The 22,716-nt window shown below is 41.8% G+C and overlaps 2 protein-coding genes across 32 annotated transcripts in view; one reads left to right on the top strand and one right to left on the bottom strand.

Annotated features, from left to right (window-relative positions):
• The window catches only part of TRIP12 (thyroid hormone receptor interactor 12), a 151,993-nt gene extending 137,239 nt beyond the window's left edge, over positions 1-14,754 (bottom strand). For 19 of the 31 annotated variants that reach the window (XM_032637824.1, XM_032637830.1, XM_032637834.1 and 16 more), the window contains exon 1: positions 13,408-13,549. The gene's annotated coding sequence lies outside the window, so the exon portion shown is untranslated. Of the gene's footprint in view, positions 1-13,086; positions 13,314-13,407; positions 13,746-14,684 lie in introns of those variants that run through there. The other 12 variants (XM_032637844.1, XM_032637847.1, XM_032637829.1 and 9 more) reach the window with 10 other exon arrangements.
• Positions 14,040-22,716, top strand: part of FBXO36 (F-box protein 36) — a 109,736-nt gene continuing 101,059 nt past the window's right edge. Inside the window, exon 1 of the mRNA XM_032637856.1 lies at positions 14,040-14,140. Within this exon, the coding sequence (XP_032493747.1) occupies positions 14,045-14,140 (96 nt within the window). The 5' untranslated portion in view covers positions 14,040-14,044. The remainder of the gene's footprint in view (positions 14,141-22,716) is intronic.

The raw sequence follows: 22,716 nt of genomic DNA, 5'->3' as shown, positions 1-22,716 counted from the left end.
TATAACATTTTTATAAACCTGTGAACCTAGATCAAAAGAAGAAACTCGGGGCTTCCCTGGTGGCGCAGTGGTTGAGAGTCTGCCTGCCGATACAGGGGACGCGGGTTCATGCCTCGGTCCAGGAGGATCCCACATGCCACAGAGCGGCTGGGCCCGTGAGCCATGGCCGCTGAGCCTGCAAGTCCGGAGCCTGTGCTCCGCAACGGGAAAGGCCACAATAGTGAGAGGCCCGCGTACCGCAAAAAAAAAAAAGAAGAAGAAACTGCCCCCCAAAAAGCTTTTCAAAACACTTAATGTAATACCAGGTCAGGGATATTTTTCCTTCAATCTTTAAAGTTTCATCTTAACTATTAAATGTACTCAACACCAAAATTATAACATCTTAAAAATAATAAATTCACACTGTCAACTTTATACATTAATACAACTGTGGAAAAAAGTCATCATTTAAAAGAAATATTAGAATAAAAGCTACTATTAAATTCCTCCTAGGAGCCAATATCCTAATCAAAAAAATGTAACATAGCTACTTAACTGTGAACTAGGCAGTGTGCTTTAATACTTCACTTTCATTAAAAACTCAGAGAAGGGACTTCCCTGGTGGTCCAGTGGTTAAGAATCCACCTTCCAATGCAGGGGACGTGGGTTCAATCCCTGGTGGGGGAACTAAGGTCCCACATGCCGTGAGGCAACTAAGCCCGCGTGCCACAACTAAAGAGCCCGCATGCCACAACTATTGAGCCGTGCGCTGCAACTAGAGACGAGCCCGTGCACTGCAACTAGAGACAAGCCTGTGCGCCGCAACGAAAAGATCCTGCGTGCCACAACGAAGACGTGATGCAGCCAAAAATAAATAAATAAATATTTTAAAAACCTCAAAGGAATCCTGTAAATTATGTATTTTCTATAATTTACACATTAAGCAACTTGCCCAAGGTCAAACAACTAGGAAACTAGAACCCAAGTCCATCTTGTTGCAGAGTCTACCAACACTCTCAACTGATCTCCTCCTTCAAAGCCTAAAACTCTGTCACTCAAGTAATTCCAAGATGATTCAGAGAAATCCATCTTCTCTTCTCAAACCTGTTGTTTTAGATAGGCTATCAATAAAGGAAAGGAAAATAAAAATGCTTCCGCTCAAAAAGAATGGTTACTGACAACAGTTAACACACTGAGCACTTATCCTGTACCAGGCACTGTTCTAAAAGTTTTACGTATTAACTAATTTAATCCTCACAACAAACCTATTATTATTATTATTCCCATTTTACAGGTGGGGAAACTGAAGACAAAATGAAGTGACTTACTGCAGGTCATACTGCTAATAGCATTAGAGCCAAAATTTAAGTTGAATCCCAATCTTTTTTTAAAAAAAATAAATTTATTTATTTATTTTTGGCTACATTGGGTCTTGGTTGCCGCGCACGGGCTTCCTCTAGTTGCAGCACGCGGGCTTTCTCTAGTTGCGGCAAGCAGGGGCTACTCTTTGTTGCAGTGCGCAGGCTTCTCATTGAGGTGGCTTCTCTTGTTGTGGAGCACAGGCTCTAGGCACGCGGGCTTCAGGAGTTGTGGAACGCGGGCTCAACAGTTATGGCTCGCGGGCTCTAGAGCGCAGGCTCAGTAGTTGTGGCACACAGGCTTGGTAGCTCTGAGGCATGTGGAATCATTCCAGACCAGAGCTCAAACCCGTGTCCCCTGCATTGGCAGGCGGATTCTTAACCACTGCACCACCAGGGAAGTCCTGAATCCCAATCTTTGCTCTCAACCACTTACCCTAAAGTCCTTTATCACTTAGACATTATCATGTAATCTTTGAAACATATAGATAGCGTTTTAAATTCCTATGAACAAAGTAAACAGTGGCAAGTAATATTCTGGAACAGAGGTTGGCAAATTACAGCCCACAGGCCAAATCTGGCCAACCACTTCACTTTGTAAAGTTTCAGGAGAACAGGGTCAATGGCTGCTTTCACCCTACAAGAGCTGACCTGCAAGGCCAAAAACATTCACCATCTGGCGCCTTGCAAAAAACGTTTCCTGATCCCTGTTCTGAAAGATGATATTGTGTAAACCCTCCCCTAAGTAGTCAAATTAACATACATTTTTTTATTTATCACTATAAATAAAAATAGTAGCAGCTACTATTTATCAAGTATATACTATTTATGTAAGATCCTAACAGCAACCCATTTTATACCCAAGTAAACTAAGCCTCAGAGAGTTTAAATGACTTGCCCAAGATCACACAGCTGGCATATGGGGACCCTGTTTAAACAGTGTCTAGCCTCAAAGCCCATATTCTTTCTAAATGACACTTCCTTCAAAATATATAAATGTGCGTAGCCATGGAAAAGCAAAATTTTCTATGAAAACTGATTAAAATTACATGATAAAAATGCCAACGTTAAGGAGAAATGTTCATGTAAATGTATACACAGATACTGAGTCACACTTCCATCTTATTTTCTATTATATTTATATTTTTGCTGTTATTCCAATTGGCGTTATAACCCAGGGATACTCAAGGCATAGGAAGAATATGGCTATCTTCCTTATGTAAAGATATGGGACAAAGAAGTCATTAAAACACACACAGAATGCAGAATATATTTACTTAGCACAGTTAACTCTCCTCTGCCACTTCTGAAAATTTATATCCTCTTCTGATACAGACTCATTCGCCCTCATTACACTCCTTGTCCAGAATGTACGACTCTTCAGTTCACCCACTCACCTATCCATCTCCACCCCACCCCACCCCACCCCCAGAGACTCTGTTAACCCATGTAAAATACCACTGTACCAAGGAAAGAATTCAATAGAGGTTAGTTGCTGTAGCTTTTATTCATGAAGCCTTACTATTATTATGCCATTAATCTCCCATACCACTGGACTGATTTATATCACTACGGACTATACTAAACATACTTACAGCGAAAGTCACATCACAAGGGTAATGAAACGAGGAACTGAATTCAGAATTCTATGTGGGCAAGTATACATGGATGCAGATAACACGACTATTCTGAGAAATATCTTGGTAATATTTTTACCATATTCTCTATTCCAAACAGTTGGTCACCTGATAAGGCATCTGACTTATGTCTCAGAATTCAGCTTAAGAGTTTTCATGGTTAATTTTGTCCCCAAGTTTACCACCCCCTCCTAATGAGACTATAAACTCAAGGTCAAGGACCACATCTGTATATCTTAACCTATAATAACAGGTTTGAAATAATAAGTGTTCAAAACTACTTACAATAATACATACCACTTGCTTATTATTCACATATATTAATTCCATCTCCACTGCTAACTTCAGACTAACTTCACTGAGGAGAGAGATGTCTTAAATGGTTGTTTTTCTAGATTTGAGAGTGTTGCTTATTCAATTAAAGAAACACCTTTAAAAATCAATGCAGCAGTTGCTGAAACCAAGATAATTTCTTCCCTCGTACCATGATGCTAATACCAGCCCTTAAAACAGAAATAATTGCAGAATTTTTTAGAATTATAGTTTTACTAAGTCCTTGGCTTCACATACCTTAAAAACATATGGATTAAGCCATTCCTAATTTTAAAACTCTTAAGTAATATGGAAACTTCCCAAATCCTTTACTATATAGCATTATATGTTCAAGTAAACTCAGCAAGTATCCTGAAAAAGTTCTAAGTTTCTCTAAATATAGTAAACTCAAGTTAACTGCACAATTATGAATCCTCTTAATTTTAGTAACAAAAACCAAAGCATTAATATGCTGAATATAAGTAAACACATGAGTGAAGCAGAAGGCCCAGCCCACAGAAGAGGCAGAAAAGCTGCTATTCCAGCAAACATGAAGTTTACCAAAACCTCAGCTGACGCAAGAAATATAAATTGAATACCACCTAAAACAGGTGCTACAATGAAGACCCCAAATGACGGTCTGTTATCTCTTCAGTGATTCCTCTCAGTAGTTTGTGTAATGAGAAAGATACCTGGGAAAAAAATGGCGTGGCCTAATATCCAGGCAGCTGGAAAGTAATACTAGCTGGTTAGAAGAGGCAGAAGCAGATTATCTTACAGTGCCACACCAAAGGCTGAAATTCCCCAAGTCTTACCTCATAGCAGTAACTGGAAGGGCAAAACTTGTCAAAAGGCAGGGTGAAGAGGAGATGAACTCTGCAATTAAAAGTCTAGTTTTCTGACAAAAGTATTTTGAGGCCAAAATGTGAAAATCAATACTAAAATTCCTAATGACAGTTGAGAAATAATTAGCAAACAGGTCTGATCACGAAGTTAAGAACTACGGAATCTTCTCAAAAACGAGCCTAGTGGGCTTCCCTGGTGGCTCAGTGGTTGAGAGTCCGCCTGCCGATGCAGGGGACATGGGTTCGTGCCCCGGTCCGGGAAGATCCCACATGCCGCGGAGTGGCTGGGCCCGTGAGCCATAGCTGCTGAGCCTGCGCGTCCCACAATGGGAGAGGCCACAACAGTGAGATGCCCGCGTACAGGAAAAAAACAAAAACAAAAAAACGAGGCTAATTTTTGCCATCTACTGAGAGAAGGGCCCAAATACTTTTTGATCTGAGATGGAAGGGCAGACATCAGGTCTAATTTCCTCTGGAGACTAACCCACCCGCTTTCCCTAGGTGGGCAGAAGAAATGGAAATACATGCTTAATAAAGGAAAAAACTAGGAAGCTGCATGACTGTCTTGCAGAAAAATAAGCACTACTGCCTGTTGCAGCAGTAAAATACAGAGACTTCACAAATGTTTTTATTCTGAAGTCCACAAAACCCCACAAATTTTGTACTATGCAACCTTAACGTATTATTTTACGTCATAAACTTGCACTAACAGCTAGCATCTCTGCTATCCCCACATAAGGAAAAATCAAGTTAATTCAAACTACAGACAGCAGTCTACAAGAACATATTAGAAACAAAAGCTGCTAAAGAAAGCTAAACATTATGGCTACCAGACCCCCAAATAAAATATTCTCTTTGGCTTTATTTTCCCTTCAGCCACATGTAACCTGATTTCCCATGTTTGAAATCCTGTTGTACGTACTTTTGTAAAAGTAAAAGGGGTAACAAATAGTCTACTGTGACATAAACCAGAGTGCGAGGTAAATATTTTATTAAAATATTTAACTTGATTAATATTGATTTGCACCTTTTGAAAAATATGTAAAAACTTAAACCACAATTTGCTTTTGTTTTAAACATTTTTTTAGTGCATTAGATACTAAGCAAAAGGTTTTCCTATAAATAAGACTTGACAACTGAGTAACTCACAAAAAACACGTATTAATTCTTAAACAGTACTGACTTTTTAAAAATCTCTGAATAAACAATAGTTGAATGAGTTAAGGGAAAATGACTGCCAGCTTCCACTAAAGGAAGAATTCTGTGACTGAACAGAGGGGCAGTGGGAGTCGACACTTAACCAGCTCCTGCTTACAGAACAAAACTTTTTAAACTATTAAGCAGGGAAACTGAACAAAAAGTAAGTTTGACCTCCACTGCTTTTATTGCCCCAAAACTTACCACAAAGACCCTTATATACAGTCCTAGAAAGGGAAGCAATTTCATAAAAAGATAAATAAGATCTAAAAGCACGTTTAGTTTTCTTTTCAGTTCATTTACAAATTAAATATCTTTCCATGTTGTCACTGCCTATTCATGTATCTACCGTAACTTCAACACGTCTATTTAAATTTAAATTTCTTAATCTCCCATTTAAGAACCTCAATAATCTCAGCCCAAATTTCCTGTTATTTCATAAACGTGGACCCTCTACTCCAGAGGGCCATTAGACCCTCACCACAACTACTCCTTGAAGCTCCCGGTCCTTTCTACACCTATCCGAACAATCAGGGCCAGCTCAAGCCCCTCCTCTCTCTATAAATTCTTCCTCAATAACTTCAGTCTCTCTCTAAACTTCTGAGTATTCACTGTATAAAACTCAACTTTATACTTAAAAACAAATATGCACAATGTTATATTCTTTTGACACAATTTGAATTTATCTGCAATATTAGTACATTTTGAAATAAGAGATCTCATTTTATAAGTCTCTTATTTCTCCTCAGCACTCTCCAAGAGGGTAAACCTTATATGGAACCAGAAATGCACATGCATTCGTTACTGATGAAATATGTGTACAATGAAGGCACTTCCAACAATTTATTCAGTACAGCCAAAAAAGCATGCCCTAATTCATCTGTTTCTTAAATTAGACTCTCATATCAGGTTTTCTAAATGCAGAAAACTTGCATTTAGAGTATTTACAGAATACTTCTCTATGCTAATTATACATAGTTATCAAGTCAGTTTAAGAATAAAAGTGATTATCAACTAAATGAAACATAATGAAACTCAAAGGACAAAAACTAAGTCATTTTTGTATTCTTCCCAGCACAGTCCTGTGGTGCACAGTAAGCACTCGATAAAAACTTGTAATGATATAAACAAACTTTCATCTACTAATGAACATAATCCCCAAATGCTAAACCTGGAGTAACCAAGTCACTCAAACAGTCCAGTGCCTTAACAATCCCTTAAGTACCTGATTTTAATGAGCCTAATTCTGAAAATTTTATATTCTAGGATCCTACACTCAGCTACCAAGCCCTGAAAAACTAAAATAAGCCAGTTGAGGGAATTCCCTGGCAGTCCAGTGGTTAGGACTCTGCACTTTCACTGCTGAGGGCCCGGGGTTCGATCCCTGGTTGGGGAACTAAGATCCTGCAAGCTGCCAAAAAATAAAATAAAATAAAATAAGCAAGTTCACAGTAAACTGTGTCAATACTTTACTATTATTTCACAATATAGTTTCTCAATGTGTCACCAAAATGAACTCTACCACTGCCACCTACCATGTACAATACATTATGTTGGAGCCTTGTGCCAGCCTCTGTGAGGAGCGAAGAATGGGACCTCTACCCCCAAGAAGCCAAAGATATCGTAAGAAAGATGTAAACAACTAATAAGACAGACTGTGAAAGCCATAACTGAAACAAATAAAATGTTGCAGAACGGAGAAGGGGAGAAGAGAGTGAAGACTGAAAGTCTTACAGGAGCTACTGAAAGAAAGTTAAGGGTGTTTGGGATTGACATACATACACTAATATGTATAAAATGGATAACTAATAAGAACCTGCTGTATAAATAAATAAATAAAATAAAATTTTTTAAAAAAAGAAAGTTAAGGGTGTACATGTAGCTACAAAAGGTACAAGATGGGGGAGGGGTGACAACCCAGGTAGATAGACAATCAAAGCCAAGGCAAGAATGAAGTTCCTGGGTGTGTTCAGAGAGGAACAAACAGCCCAATCTGACTGCATGCAGCCAAGAGTGCAAAACAGGATTACAAAATACTGGGGCCATAGAAGTTACAGAATTTTCACACATTTGCTGTTTACAAGGCAACTACAAGCACTTGGGTTTTACAAATTTTTTTTAAAAAGGGGGCTGGGGGAGGCCCTCCATATGATCTCCATGAACCTACTCTCTAAGGACACAAAGCAGCTTAAATTACAACTCAACAGTGAATTTCAAATAGGCTATCTGTACAAACTCACTTTGGGTTTCCAGGGCATCACACATGTTTACCAGTACGAGGACTTCAAAATGAGTTAATGTGACCTTAAGATGGCACAAGGTACATCTATTTATTCAGAATGCTGCCCATGGGTGGAATGAGTAGGAGTTGTGAAGTCAGGGTGGAACTCACTGGTTTTGACAGCCAACAAGTTGATTAAGATACACATTGAAATGCTGTAACTTGAAGTCTTGAAGGCTTGTTGATAGACACTTCAGCTTATAAATAGCATTCAAGAATCCATGTAGGGGTAATAACATATTTATAGAAATAAATACACCCTTTCTAAAAAGAAACAGAGTAAGCTAAAATGTATAAAACTCAATTTTGGGACTTCCCTGGTGGCGCAGTGGTTGGGAGTCCTCCTGCCAGTGTGGGGGACGCGGGTTTGGGCCCTGGTTGGGGAGGATCCCACGTGTCATGGAGCGGCTGGGCCCGTGCGCCACAGCTGCTGGGCCCGTGCGCCACAGCTGCTGGGCCTGCGCTCCTAGAGCCCGTGCTCCACAAGAGCAGCCACTGCAATGAGGAGTGGCCCCCGCTCTCCGCGGCTGTAGGGGGCCCGCGTGCAGCGGCAGGGACCCAACACAGCCAAAAGTAAATAAATAAATTTATTAAAACAAAAAACAAAAACAAAAAATACCCCTCAATTTTATACTTAACAAACACGCACACTGTCTCAAAACATACTTAGGGCCTCATGAAGCATTTAAGAGATCAACTAGTACATGCAAATAATGGACAACTGAAGAATATGAAATGGCTTGCCCTAAGTTTTTTTAATATATATGATTCAAAGTAACTTACAGTCTCTAAAATATATACCAACAGATTAAGAAGAAAACTCCCAAAATCTTGTTAGCATTAATAGTGATCCAAAATGTTTATCAAAACAAATCAAATAGGACATTACATTAAACCATTACAAAATATTTTCACTTTCAGAATCATCTTATTCACACAAGACTTATTCCTTTAATAAACATTTAAAGAATATTTATTAAGGGCCAGGCACTGTGCTAGATTCTAGGAATAAAAGAGGAATGACTAACTTCAAGGAATTCATAATCAACTAAGGAATACTATTCTATGCTCAAAATAGTTTCAAGTAGAATACCTACATACATAACATTGATAAAAGTATGTTCTAGGCAGAACAGTGTTAACAAATGAGGGAATGGTCAATGCAGCAATGAACCAGTGGAGGAAGGGCTCTGTGTTCCAATCCATCTCTGTAGCCTAATCTCCTGAAGAGTGTTGAGCATTTATATGACAATTACCTCTAGGGTCGGTGGCCATAACCACATATTCCAGGTTAGGCACCTGAAGCTCACAAAGGTTAAATTACTTGCCCAAGGTCACAAACATAGAAAAGGCATTGCCAGAACTGGAACCCAAGTCTTTTACCTTCACATCAGATATTCACTTGAACAGTGCTGTTCATTAATGAAAGAACAGAGTAACAGGCAGCTTTTTTACTCTAGACCCCTAGAATGACTTTTTATATCAAGCGTAACTGCAAAACTATTAACAGCTCCTGCACACTCAAGACAAAACCGGTAAGTCTGAAAAATCGCCAAGAAGATTTTTCTTCTGGCTAATCCAGTTTAATGAAACTACTGAAGAATCAAAACCAAAATCTCTAAGTCCTCAGAGAAAAACTATCGAGCAGACTTGTTTCAGTCTACGAAACAACTTCTTTTGCCTATACCCTGAAACTATCAATAAACTGGGATAAAGAACTGCATTTTTAAAAATCCAGGACATCAGCCAAGTTAAGTTTTACTCACATAAAAGTCAAAAGACTGGTTCGGCATCAGTATGCTTATCTATTTACCATAAATAACAGCAAGCACACACTGTGTACAGAGTAACCTAGCAGACCAGGTCGAGACTGTAAAGAACAATTTGCTAGAGGTTTATGTCTTTAAGAAATCTGTAGCATAGCTGTCTGAACTATACCCAGGCACTAAAAGAAAATACACAAATGTAAAGCTAACACTACATGTTAAGAACTACAAGCACCAAAATTATGTAACAACCTACAAATTACATGTCTTATATAATATCCACCAAATTCTTACTCTTCCACCCTACCCAGGCACTCTGATGGCACAGTAGTGAGGAAGATGTCAGAGGCTGTGAGCCCTACGCCAAACAGCATCCTGAGAAATCTGTTGGGGCCAAGAACCTTTCCAAGCAGGAAGACTGGCTGCATAGCCAGCAAGGCCAGGGTAACATTACTGGTTGGAGTGGGGAGGAAAATGGGTGTTATTTTCAATCAGGTTTATGAGTATACCTTCAGGCATAACACAATGACATTTAGATAATCCTTGCCCTCAGGAAGCATATAATTCAGTCAGGGGAACAAAAGCAAGGCATGTCCACAAACCCAGCACTATAATCACAAAATGAAGCACATACAGATAACAAAGAAATAAAAGGAAAGGGTCATGGGGTAGAAACTTCGGAGGAAGTGCTTGTGAGTTGCAGTGAACCTAAAATGATTCAAATGTGGGAAAAGTGCATGTGAGGCTGGCAGTAGCAAGAACCTGAATGAAGACGAAAAGCAACAAGCAGGTTGCTTTTTCAATCTGAGTCCATCAAATTACCTCAGGAAAAAGGCAAAAATAAAGTGGCAATTGGTATCACATTTGCTCACAAAGAACCCCACCCATCCACTTAAAAGAATTAAAAACAAAAAACTCCCCAGATTCCGTAAAGAAAACAGATCAAGATTCAGAAATGTTTTTCCTTAATTGTAGTCTCTGATATTAGAAAGTCAATTTCATAAGAGCCACAAACCAGAATAGGTATAAATTTTGTCCATAATAAAAACACAAAGAAATCTGTCTGAAGTTTCTCTCAACAGAATTAACAATGTTTGGGGAACAAGCATACTGATGCAAAAAAAAAATTACTGTAACATAAAAATTGGGCCCAAGTTCCACTACCAATCTAGCAGAAACTTCAAATTATAAAGCGCTATAAACTTCATATCTCCAACCTACCTTACGTAGACACCGCCCACCACCACCACTGAGGAAAGTTATCTTTTTGTAATCACCTCAAAATAGATAATGTAATTTTCTAAAGCTAATGACAATTGTCTTTAACTTACTTAGCAGTTTGTAGTTTTTCACAGCCCTTATGTCCACTGGATCTCACAACCAGCTGGTAGGCAAGATAGGGATACCCACCCCCATTTTACAGATTAAAATAAATGGAGGCCAGATAGGGTCAGAGAATAGCTCAAGGTCACACAGCTACTAACTGGCAGTGTTATGAATTCCCAGGCCAGCATGTGTCTTCTTTGCTAGGATGATGTCCTTAAAATAGGATCATACAACCTTAACCAGATAACAAATGCAGTAAGCTTGAAAGTTAGAATGGAAAAGTAAACATTCCTTCAAATTTACTTTGCTAGGTGAAAGCACTGATTTTACCCTGGCCTAGCATCCCATTCATCTTAAAAATATTTGTTTAGCACCTTCAGGAACTCTAGCTGCCAAAAGTGTTCTAAAACTTTTAGAAAGTAAATGAAAAATAAAACAAAAAGCCTGTTCACGGACACAAATTAAATAGGAAACGTCAGCTGAACAGACTTAAAAACCACTCAAACTCCTGAAAAAACTGGGAAGCGAATGGAAACAATGATAATCTTCATTACAGTTCTTCAATTCTTATGGATATTGGCACATTCACAGAAAGGCAGATGTGGACAAAGTCCACAACCCCCAGCCATGTTAATGTGCTCCATTAAGCTTAAAATAAATGAAATAAAAGCTCCCCAATTTCACAAAGATGACATAAAAGCTGGGGCTGAATGTGGAGCAGGGAGTTTCTAAAACAATTGGAAACTGTGTCTCCTCTAAAATTCACACTTAATACTGATCTCTTCGCATGCTCTAAATATGAAAATAAGCCTCAATAAAACCCTCTGCCATTTATCGTCTCTAAACCTCTGATAATATCACTCCTCAGCTCTAACTGCTCCCCGCCCCGGGTAAATGCGACACACACAGGCCTCATACATAGGCCTCTTGCCTTTTTCTCTAACAACTAGGACCTTTGTTCCGAACGTCGGTTTTTTACCCCACTCAATAGCTCTTTCAACTTCCTACCCCGTATTTTTCTGTTTTGTTCTGCTTTTGGGGAGGAGATTCTGAGCCTCAACTTTCCAGGTCTTTAACAAATGAACTGCCAAAAATAGCTAAAGAGACTGGAGAGGAACAGAAAGTTCAACACACCACGGAAGGGCCTACAAACCAGAGGAAAGCCCGGGGATCGGGTGAGTTGGCAGTCCAGGCAAGATCGGGGAAGGCCGACGAGGAAGGGAGGCAGCAGAGGAGCAGTGAGACGTCCACTCGGAACAGATCCACGGCGCTATTAAACGTCCTCCCGCCCCACACAGTCCCACGTTCCCACACTGACACTCTCTCTCCCCCAGTGACCTAACGAAGCAACTGAACCATAACCACCGCCAGGCACGGAGCTTAAGCTACACCTCCTCCAAAGTAAAACGGCATTATCAAAAACAAACCAATCTGTCTTAAGGGTTTAGGAGCAGCCCCTTCCGTTCCTTCCTCGCCACACGGGGTAACCAGTTCCCTCCGTCCCCCAGCAGTTGTTCAAATGTCTAAGATACCCCCAGCCCCCCCGCGCCCCACGATGTGCATGTGTTTTTAAATCTTTATTTTTTTTCCTCCAGCAAATGAAAGATTTCTCTTATTCTGAGAAAAGGAGCAACACGAAGAAAGGACAGGATTGGGGATTTTACCACCTTCGTTATCTGAACTCCCCTCTAACTTGTTTCAGAACTAGAAACCCACTCACTATGCAGGAGGATGGAGGAGAGAGGGAGGGTGAACCAAATGGACAAACGTTATAATAGGTTTTATGTAATCCACATATAAATAAATTAATCGCCTGACTCGCTTTGAATGCTAATACGACTGGAGCGACAACTGGTCCACCTCCCTCCCACAGGTCCTGACCCCCTCCCCCCAATTTCCACGCTGATCTATTTGGAAGGATGCTCTGCTCCTCTCCGCCAAGTTTCTCGGCCTCTTTCACGCCCCCCTGCATCCTCTCTCGGCGTCATCCTCCCTCAGCCTCAACTTCCCACGGCTGAAGCAACTGCTCAGCGCAGACCCCGTCTCCGGCCTCGCCCGCCCTCAACCGTCCCCCTCGGCAGGAAACCCCTTACTGCGGTCTAAAGTCACTCCGGCCTCTCCCTCCTCTGACCCTCGCTTCCCACAACTGTTGTCACACGAGCGGCTCCCTAGTTTCCATTTCCGGGCCGTCCCTGGCCCAGGAGCCTCCCCTCTCCCGGTTTCCGGGCCCCCCATCCCATTTCCGGGGAACCCTTGCCGTCTTCACACCCCCCACCTGCACTTCCGGCCCCCCACTTTCTCTCTTCCTAGACGCCCTCCCAGCTCCAAAGCCCACTTCCGGCCCCCCCGACCCCCGCCGGGCTCCCCCAGACCCGCACGCCTTACCCCGGTTCCGTGTAGGGCCCTCCTCATGGCGGGGGGCCGGAGGGGGCACCCAGCGACCCCCCCGCTCCCGCCCGGCCCCGGTCCCTCCAGCCGCGGTCTCCCTCGAGCGCCTAGCCCGTAAACCCCCAGCCCGGTCCTTCCACGGCCCAGCCGCCGCTGCCGCCGGGAACAGGCCGAGCAGGGGCCGAATCGCGGCGATGACACAACCGAGCTTCCTGGGACTTTCTGTTCCAGCTCCCCCCCCCCACTACCCCCCCAACCCCTCAGCACAACCCCCTCCCCCAGGCCTGGCTCCGCCGCTCGGAACTGCGCCCCAATTACCTAGTTGGGCCCCAAAGTCTCCGGTCCGGACTCGGTGGCGCGGCAGTAACTTCCACTCGCTCCCCCCACCCCCCCCAGCGGCGGCGGCGGCGGCGGCTCCTCGGGTCCCTTCAATTATCAGCTGAGCCGCAGCACCGCGCCCGGCGTGCGCCTCCGTCCGCCCCGCCTCCCTCCCCGCCCGTTCCAACACCCTCCGGGAACTACTTTTCCCTTCGAATCAGCCGGACAGGCTCGGCCGCGGGACAGGCCCCGCTGCCTACTCGCAGCCCATCACATCGCCCCTCCCTCCCCCAACGCCCGGCTCGACTTCCCCAGCGGCCTGCGATCTCCTCCCGATCCCTTCGAGGGACCAGGAAGGGGAATGTGGTGCTTCGCTTGGTATCCCTCCGCCGGGGTCACCCCCTCCCCTCGGTGGTAGCAGGAACTAATTCCCCTTCGGGTCACCCGGGACCTCAAGGTGGAAATTTCACGGCTCAGAGTTCCCTCTAACCCTTGGAAGAGGGGACAATCACCCCAAGTTAGAAACACCCCGCCAAGTCAAAAGTAGGGTTCGATTTAAACCAGGGCTCTTGCCCCATGACCCCAATCAGGCCCCGCCCCTTCCTGGTTGTCTTAGCGACGGTGGTGGCGTCCCAAGATGGCGTCGTGGCTGCCGGAGACTCTGTTCGAAATTGTAGGACAAGGCCCGGCGCCGAGCAAAGACTATTACCAGTTATTGGTCACCCGGTCCCAGGCAAGTGCGAACCGCGGTTACCCTCTTTAGTAACTCTCTTCCCGCCCCGGTGGAGCCCGGAACGCGAGCCGCGCTAGGCCGAGAGCGGCTGTGGCCAGCCGGAAGCGCCGGGTCCCTGCTTCGAGCCAAGAGATTTCCCTCGTCACCTCGGCCTCCTCTGCGGGCCCGGCGGCCCGCGTGTCCCTTCCCAACCCCAGCCCGGCTCGTACCCGGAGAGCCTTCTTGGCCTCCTCACAACGCCGCCCGCTCCCTTCTGTCACCCCGGGTTCCTATCCGCAGAGTTCCCTCCGCGCGAAAAGAAAAACAGTCGTCCCTGGCTTGCGTGCAGCCTCACCTCAGCGTGGGAAGGAGGGAAAGAAAGACTCAGCCAAGTGTCCCAAGGAGGAGCCGGCAGGGGAGGAGAGAAAAGGAAGATCTCTTTTCCAGGGGAGGGTTTAATTATGGGGGATTTTTCACGTTTTATTGTGGTCTTTACGTGTACCAAGGCCACATCAAAACTTCCTTATTTCTAGTAGAGATTGATCGTTCAGAGCTTTCTCCTTACCTTGTCGGAGCCCCTTCTATCCCACTGAAAGTGTGCGGGGGGTGGTACAAAAATGTTTCAGCTGCTCTGCGCGTCAGCCCCACCCATTATGACATCTGCTTCACAACAATAAGACCGAGGATTATGTTATCGCTCAAGTAACTATCGGCCTATTTTTATGACTACTTTAGCTGTTTAAGGTGGGCTTTGTGGATGATTTATTGTGCCCATGAAATGATCGAGTTAAATGGGTCCTCCACTCGGAACTCGTTTCTAATTCCTCGCTGAGCTTACACCTGTCACCGAGATATTCGTGCACCTTGCACTTTCAAAAATGGTATTCCTAAAAAATGAAATTTAGAACTTGGTATATATTTGTTTTGGTGTACGTATTGAATATTTCATCAGTTTGTTCCATGAGCCCTTCAATAAAATAGACAATGATTTTTAGAGCTTCAAAAGCATCTTTTAAAATAGAAATAATGTATATTTATTTCTAGATCTAAGATTTATAAATATTACAAGCGTAATATCAATTGATAGCCTATCGAACTTAAATTTTTAATTGAACACTTAAAGAAAATTTTTACATATTTAATTGGAATTTCTTTAATTTCTTAAAGAGAGAAATTTACTCTTCTTGTACATTTATTTTAGGGTTGACTGTTTTCCATTTGCTATATAAGATGTATGATCCTAACAATTCTTCACATCTAGCATGAGTGATTGAAAGCAATATTTTATGTATTCTGACTTCATTTTCTATTTTATCTACCTCAAGTAAGTTAGAATGTTCTAATTTTTACTTTACAGCCTTTTCCATAGCTTGTCTTTAAAAATTGTTTGAGTGTGTCTTATTCTTGCGAGTCTGGTATTATAAGTGTATTATACTGTAATGTTGTAAGCCTCAGCAAGCTAAATTACTTGTTTACCTTTCTGTTTTAGAAAATTAACCATAGCAGTCCTCCTGTTACTAGTTTTCCCCAAGAATGGTCCTGTGGTTGATGTTCTTCAGACTTTGCTCCCTAGTCTAACTTGGGCGCATGCCTTCCTTCAACTACTGTTTCATGACATTTTTCTTGCCCCTCCCCCAGAAGTATTCTTAATTTTTTTTCTTTCTTCTTTTTTTTTTTTTAACACGTCAGAAACTCTCATCTATTTCAGGCCCTGTTTTTTTTCTGTCCCATTGCTTATATGTAAAATCCTTTGCAAGTTCTGATCTTTTTTCTTCTTTTAAGCAGACTGAGTATATTCACTACAGTTCTGCCAGTGAGAGTTAATCTCAAATCTGATTAATTCACTCTCTTTTTAAAGTAAAATTTGTTGTAAAAAAAAAATAGTAAATCTAAAAAATAGTCTTTTCAGTCAACCATCTTGAGAATATGCTAGTTTCTAACCACAAGATAAGTTTTCTAAGTCTCAGCACAGGAAACCAAACATCCAGTGAGAGACAATCTGACATAAATAAGTACTAAAAGACTAGAATTACAATGTGTTTTATAAGATGGACTTTTTTCTGGAATGACTTTCTAAAATTGATTCTTGTACATATTTTCTCTTTCTTTCTGCCTTTATTCCCCAAAATGTTGTATATTATCCAAAATATGCTCCAGATTAAATGGATGCTTCTTTCACTGTGATTCCCTTTTTTATTCTTTTTCATTGCTTTTATTTTTATTCGCTTTAAATCCAAATAACTGCACATTTGACAATGATTTAAAGGCAGATATATCTCTCATTAGCACCATACCACTATTGTCATAGTTCAAAATATATAAACATTGTACATTAGTATTTCCTTTGCCTTCTTGCTTATACAGTGACATTAAAATCATTCTTTTATGCTTATAGAGACATTTCCAGTTAATAACTTGATGCCATGATTTTTTTTCTTTCAAAAAAGGGACTTAGAGAATATAGTTTGAGGTCAATATAGCTTAATTCTCAAATCTGATCTTTATCATGATGATTCAGAGGCTTAGAAAAATCAGTGCCCTGCTTTCTAAATCAAAGATTTATCCAATTATTCTTTACTCTAGTTCTATATATATAATATATATTATATTGGTTTCTAATTCTTTGAAAACTAGTAGATTCATAGTGAGTTAGGGCTAGAAAGAATCTTGAATATTACTTAGGCCAGGGATATTTCACACTTAGCTTCTAAGAAAGTCTTAAGTTGTGTTTCTGAATGAAGATCCTTTCCTTGATTTTATTTTATTTTTTTAATATAAATTTATTTAATTTTGGCTGCATTGGGTCTTTGTTGCTGCACACGGGCTTTCTCTGGTTGTGGAGAGCGGGGGCTACTCTTCGTTGTGGTGCATGGGCCTCTCATTGCAGTGGCTTCTCTTGTTGCGGAGCCTGGGCTCCAGCACACACGGGCTTCAGTAGTTGCGGCACACGGGCTCAGTAGTTGTGGCTTGTGGGCTCTAGAAGGCAGGCTCAGTAGTTGTGGTGCACAGGCTTAGTTGCTCCGCGGCATGTGGGATCCTCCCAGACCAGGGCTTGAACCCGTGTCTCCTGCATTGGCAGGCGGATTCTTAACCACTGCACCACCAGGGAAGCCCCCCTTTCCTTAATTTTAATCAGCAACTTGTCATTTACTGTGGGGATGCAAAATATAAGAAGATTCCTGCCTTTGGAGAATTTATCATTCCTTCAACAAATATTGAGCATCTTTTATATGCCAGGTACTGTTCTAGATTCAGGAAATCATCAGTGAACCAAACAAAGTCCCTCCTCTCATGAAGCGTATAGTCTAGTGAGAAAAATATAGTTAGTGACTTGATTTATATAAACACTCTAATGGTTTAACTTTTGTTTTAAGTCCAAAGGAGGTTCTTGAGCAATTGCCAAGTTAATGAATAGCGCAAACATTTTAAAATCTATGAGTCCAGAGGAAGCAAAAATCACTTTAGACCATGAGGTCCAGGAGGGTACTGTTACAAGTATTTTACTCTTGGAATTCTGTCTTATTTGTCCTCTTGAAATAGAAGTGTTGCTTAAGGTGGTCAGAACTGGTGACTTAGGTTTAATGTGACAAATACTGGGAAACTGCTAGAAACAGCAACTATATGCTAAGTAGATGAGAGTTGGCAGATATGGCCTTTTGCTCCTAATAACACAGGTGGTTGCCCCAAGAGCACCAATATGTTATAGTCACTCCAGCAGATGAAAGAAGGATGAAGAATTACAAAATAGATTAGTCTTACTTTATCTATCTCATTAAATCTTACTCAAAACTCCAAAAGTATACCTGAAGCTAATGTCATCTGAAAAAAAAAAAAATCCGAAAGCTCACTCCCCAAAAGTGGCAAATATTTTTCACATGCTTTAGAGCTGTAGCACTGACAAACTGAGAACACCTGAGGTCCCATGCCAGCCTGTGACAGGAAGCTGTCATTTCAGCGACTTCACAACAAAGAATTGTGCTGGTGCCACTTCAATCCACAGAAAGATTTAAAGATTTAAATTAAAAGATTGAAAGATTTAAGTTAAAAGATTAAAGATTTAAATCTTTCAATTTGAAAGATTTAAAATTTAGTACAGTCTAATAGAAATGTCAGTCCATGCACCCTTTGGCCCAGCAAATCCATATCTAGGATTTTATATCCAAAAATGCTTTCACATGTGAGCAAGAATGTACACCAAAGTAAAATAATTGTAAGTCTTTCCATAAAATATGATTCAGTCTTTTGAAAAAGATGTGATGGATCTTTTATTTGTTCAATAGACCAAATAAAATCTTAAGCAAGGAAAGCAAGTTGCTGAGTTCAGTAAACATAGTATGATCCCATTTAAAAAAGAACATTAACAAGTTTTTTATTTTGTTTTAAATAAATGTTGGATAAGCTAGAGTGATTCACTCATGGATGGAGTTATAGATTGCTTTCACTTTCTGCATCACATATTTCTGAAAGATCTGAATTTTTCTACAGTAATATTTTTATAATCAGAGAAAAGCAATAAAGGTTTAAAATGAAAACATAAATGGATAACTTACTTTGAGAAGTTGCCCTGCTCTGTGTGGCATCTTCCTCCTGTTTCACCGGCACCACCTTTGAGCCACTTCCCACACTAAATGATGGGCAGCATCAATAACGGTGTCATCAAAGATCCTGCTGTGTTTTTCTTTGCAGGGGTGAGCCTAATTCCACAAATTTAGAGGAGGTGCAAGTTGGGGTAATGGTTGCTTGTAAAATTTTAAGGAGATTTTAGTGTCTAGAAACTCCCTGGCCTTACGTTTATTTTTGCTTTCGTTTTTGTTTTCAATGTAAGTAGTAATTACTTTTGAGAAACTAGGGAACTGCCCTCCCTTGCCTTGTTGGGTGTGTGATTGTACTAATGAGCTAAAAAAGAGAGATGTGGAGGGCATTCCCTGATGGTCCATGGTTAGGACTGGCTTTCACTGCTGTGGTCTGTGTTCCATCCCTGGTCGGGGAACTAAGATCGTGCAAGCTGTGAAGCCAAAAAAAAAGGAGAGAGAGAGTTGTGGAGAATGAAGTCAGGCAAAGATGGTCTACTGAATAGATTTATTTGCCCTCCAGTAAAGCTTAAAGAACAAAAATTCTCAAATAAATTGAAATCATGTCAAATAGACGCCAGATCGCACATTTGGGGAGCTGGATGGGGTGCAGTCAATTTGATATTACAGTGGTATTTTCCCAGGGGGCCCAGGGACCCCTAAATCATGCTCTGCCCTAGCCCTGCCCCCCTCCACGTAAGGTCCCCAAGAGTCATATGAGTGGAGAAGATAAAGCAGGGGAGAGTAAACAGGTTTGCCTCTGCTTACTCTTTCCTTGTCCTTAATGGAACTTTCCCACTGATGGCACTTCACAGCCACGATGCCCGTTCTGCCCGGTGGCCACCAGCCACAACCAAAACGTTTCTACACAGAAAGAACTACTGCTGCTCTTTTTAAAGTACAAAGGTCAGTGAGATGCTTGCATTTGCCTACTTTCCTCTTCCCCATTGCTTAAGGCCAGACTTACCCTTCTGTTCTTCAGCTGTCTCTCAGAGGCTCTCAAGTTCCTCTGCCCCTAAAGGTAAGCTTTTCCCTTCTTCACTGCACTTCAGAACTTTCAGCCCAGCCCTGCAGGGCCTCCTCTGGGAGCGCTTGGCTTTTTCTTCCGGCTCCTGCTGACAGCAGCACCTGCAGTGAACGTACCCTTCCCTGCACGGCACGATCAGCCAGGTGCTCGTGCCTTCTCCCACACTATTCCTCTCCTGTTCCTCGTATCTGAGACTCCAGAAAAATGATTCGCAGCTTGTGACACTCCAGGATGTACCCCATTAAAGTTGTGAAATCATGTTTACTCAGAAATTTAAATTCCTTTTAAGTTTTTGAGGTGGCCTGTGGCATTTTTCAGGGCAGAAGGAAAAAATAATACCAACGAGGTGATTCAAGTTTTAAAAATAACAATATCCAGTCCTTTATCGTAACCCAGTGATCAAATGGCTCCTAAATCCTCATTTCAAAGTTACATAAGACGACTTCCCTGGTGGCACAGTGGTTGAGTCTGCCTGCTGAGGCAGGGGACACGGGTTTGAGCCCTGGTCTGGGAAGATCCCACATGCCGCAGAGCAACTAAGTCCATGCGCCACAACTACTGAGCCTCCACTCCAGAGCCCGTGAGCCACAACTACTGAGCCCACGTGCCACAACTGCTGAAGCCTGCGTGCCTAGGGCCCGTGCTCTGCAACAAGAGAAGCCACCACAATAAGAAGCCCACGCACTGCAACGAAGAGTAGACCTCGCTCGCCGCAACTAGAGAAAGCCCGCGCGCAGCAATGAAGACCCAGCGCGGCCAAAAATAAATAAATAAATAGATTTATATTTTAAAAAAATTACATGAGGACTTGATAGAGCTCCAGGATCATCTTCCAGGTAAATCGTTTATTCAGCATCTCTGAGTGCCTACTCAATCTGGGCAGTTAATTTGGTCTCACCCTCCATTGACACAGATTTGCCTCCTAATTATATGGGGCAGTAGAGCACTTAATTGGGAGTCACTGAGTCATGGATCCTTTTATTCCTGCTACTAGTCTGTAAGCTCTTGACCTGAGGCAAAACACTTGATTTGTCTGGGCCCTGGTTGCCCCATCAGCATAATAAGGTTACTAGTCTAAGAGATCACTAAGGTTTATTCCATCTCTGAAATGCTATTTCACATGAAAGTAGTGTTTGACCCTAGAAAAAGCACTGAATTTTTTTTTTTGAAAAATTGAGGGTGCATCGCAGATCCTGTACTAGTAGCTATATGACCTGGTGTAAGTTTCACCTGCCTGCGGTTCCATTTCTTCATCTGTAAAATGGACAGTTCAACCCTTGGCTACTTCACAGATAATGGTGAGAACCAAAAAATATAAAAAGCACTCCAGGCCACTGTTTCTCAAAGAGAGGTCATGATCAAATAAGATCGGAAAGTCCTGGGTGCGACACAATTCTATTTGCTTTTCTTCTCCGAAATTTCTCAGAGGCTTTAAAATCCTGCTGTGCAACAGGAATCTCTGAGAGGAAACAGCAGCCCGAGCTTTTCGTACGGGCATGTGACTACCAAACCCCTTTTCCTCTGAGCATCTCAGGATCTGAGGTTCTGTGGATGCCCTTTGGAAAACACCCAGCAGTGTGCCTGGTACAAAGCAGCAAATACTGAAGAAATCTTTAAGTATTTATATTGCCTTGTCTTCTTCCAATACCAAATCAGTCAAACTTCACTTTTCCATGAAAATCATTGTTCTAACTCGTTAGTCATCTCACGATTTGTGTTATTTTATTTATTATTACCATCAGCTTATGTTTCCACAGAAATACCTATTGATGTCTTGATTGGGATTGTAATGATCCATTTGTGGTGAATCGACATCTTTACAATGCCAAGTTTTCAACCCACAAATATAGTATATCCTTACTTTTAGAATTTCTTAGATATGCTTTAATTTTGCTCAAAGATTTCTTATAGGGCTTCCCTGGTGGTGCAGTGGTTGGGAGTCTGCCTGCCGGTGAAGGGGACACGGGTTCGTGCCCCGGTCCAGGAGGATCCCACGTGCGCATCCGGAGCCTGTGCTCCGCGGCGGGGGAGGCCACAGCAGTGAGAGGCCCGCGTACAGCAAAAAAAGAAAAAAAAAAAAAGAAGATTTCTTATAGTGTAGAAATCTTACATATATCTTCTTAGAATTCTAGGTGTTTGACTTTTTTGTTCTATTGTAACTTAAACTCCTTTTACAATTGTATTTTCCTATTGTAGCTACTAAGAAAAACACAATTGATTTTTGCTTCCAGTAAATTGACTTTCATCTAGTGATCTTGCTAAGTCACTTACTGATTCTTCTTTTTTGAATTTTATTTATTTTTTTATATAGCAGGTTCTTATTAGTTATCTATTTTATACATTATTAGTGTATATATGTCAATCCCAATCTCCCAGTTCATCCCACCACCACCACCCCTGCCACTTTCCCCCCTTGGTGTCCATACGTTTGTTCTCTACATCTATGTCTCTATTTCTGCCCTGCAAACCGGTTCATCTGTACCATTTTTCTAGGTTCCACATATATGCGTTAATATGCCATATTTGTTTTTCTCTTTCTGACTGACTTCACTCTGTATGACAGTCTCTACATCCATCCACGTCTCTACAAATGACCCAATTTTGTTCCTTTTTATGGCTGAGTAATATTCCATTGTATATATATGCCACATCTTCTCTATCCATTCATCTGTTGATGGGCATTTAGGTTGCTTTCATGTCCTGGCTATTGTAAATAGTGCTGCAATGAACATTGGGTTGCATGTTTCTTTCTGAATTATGGTTTTCTCTGGGTATATGCCCAGTAGTGGGATTGCTGGGTCATACAGTAGTTCTATATTTCATTTTTTAAGGAACCTCCATACTGTTCTCCATAGTGGCTGTATCAATTTACGTTCCCACCAACAGTGCAAGAGGGTTCCCTTTTCTCCACACCCTCTCCAGCATTTGTTGTTCGTAGATTTTCTGGTGATGCCCATTCTGATTGGTGTGAGGTGATACCTCATTGTAGTTTTGATTTA

The sequence above is a fragment of the Phocoena sinus genome, chromosome 7 (assembly GCF_008692025.1).
Source record: "Phocoena sinus isolate mPhoSin1 chromosome 7, mPhoSin1.pri, whole genome shotgun sequence".
NCBI classification, from domain to species: Eukaryota; Metazoa; Chordata; class Mammalia; order Artiodactyla; family Phocoenidae; genus Phocoena; species Phocoena sinus.
The sequence above is the reverse complement of the archived record's forward strand: the minus strand, read 5'-3'. Positions and strand labels throughout refer to the sequence as shown.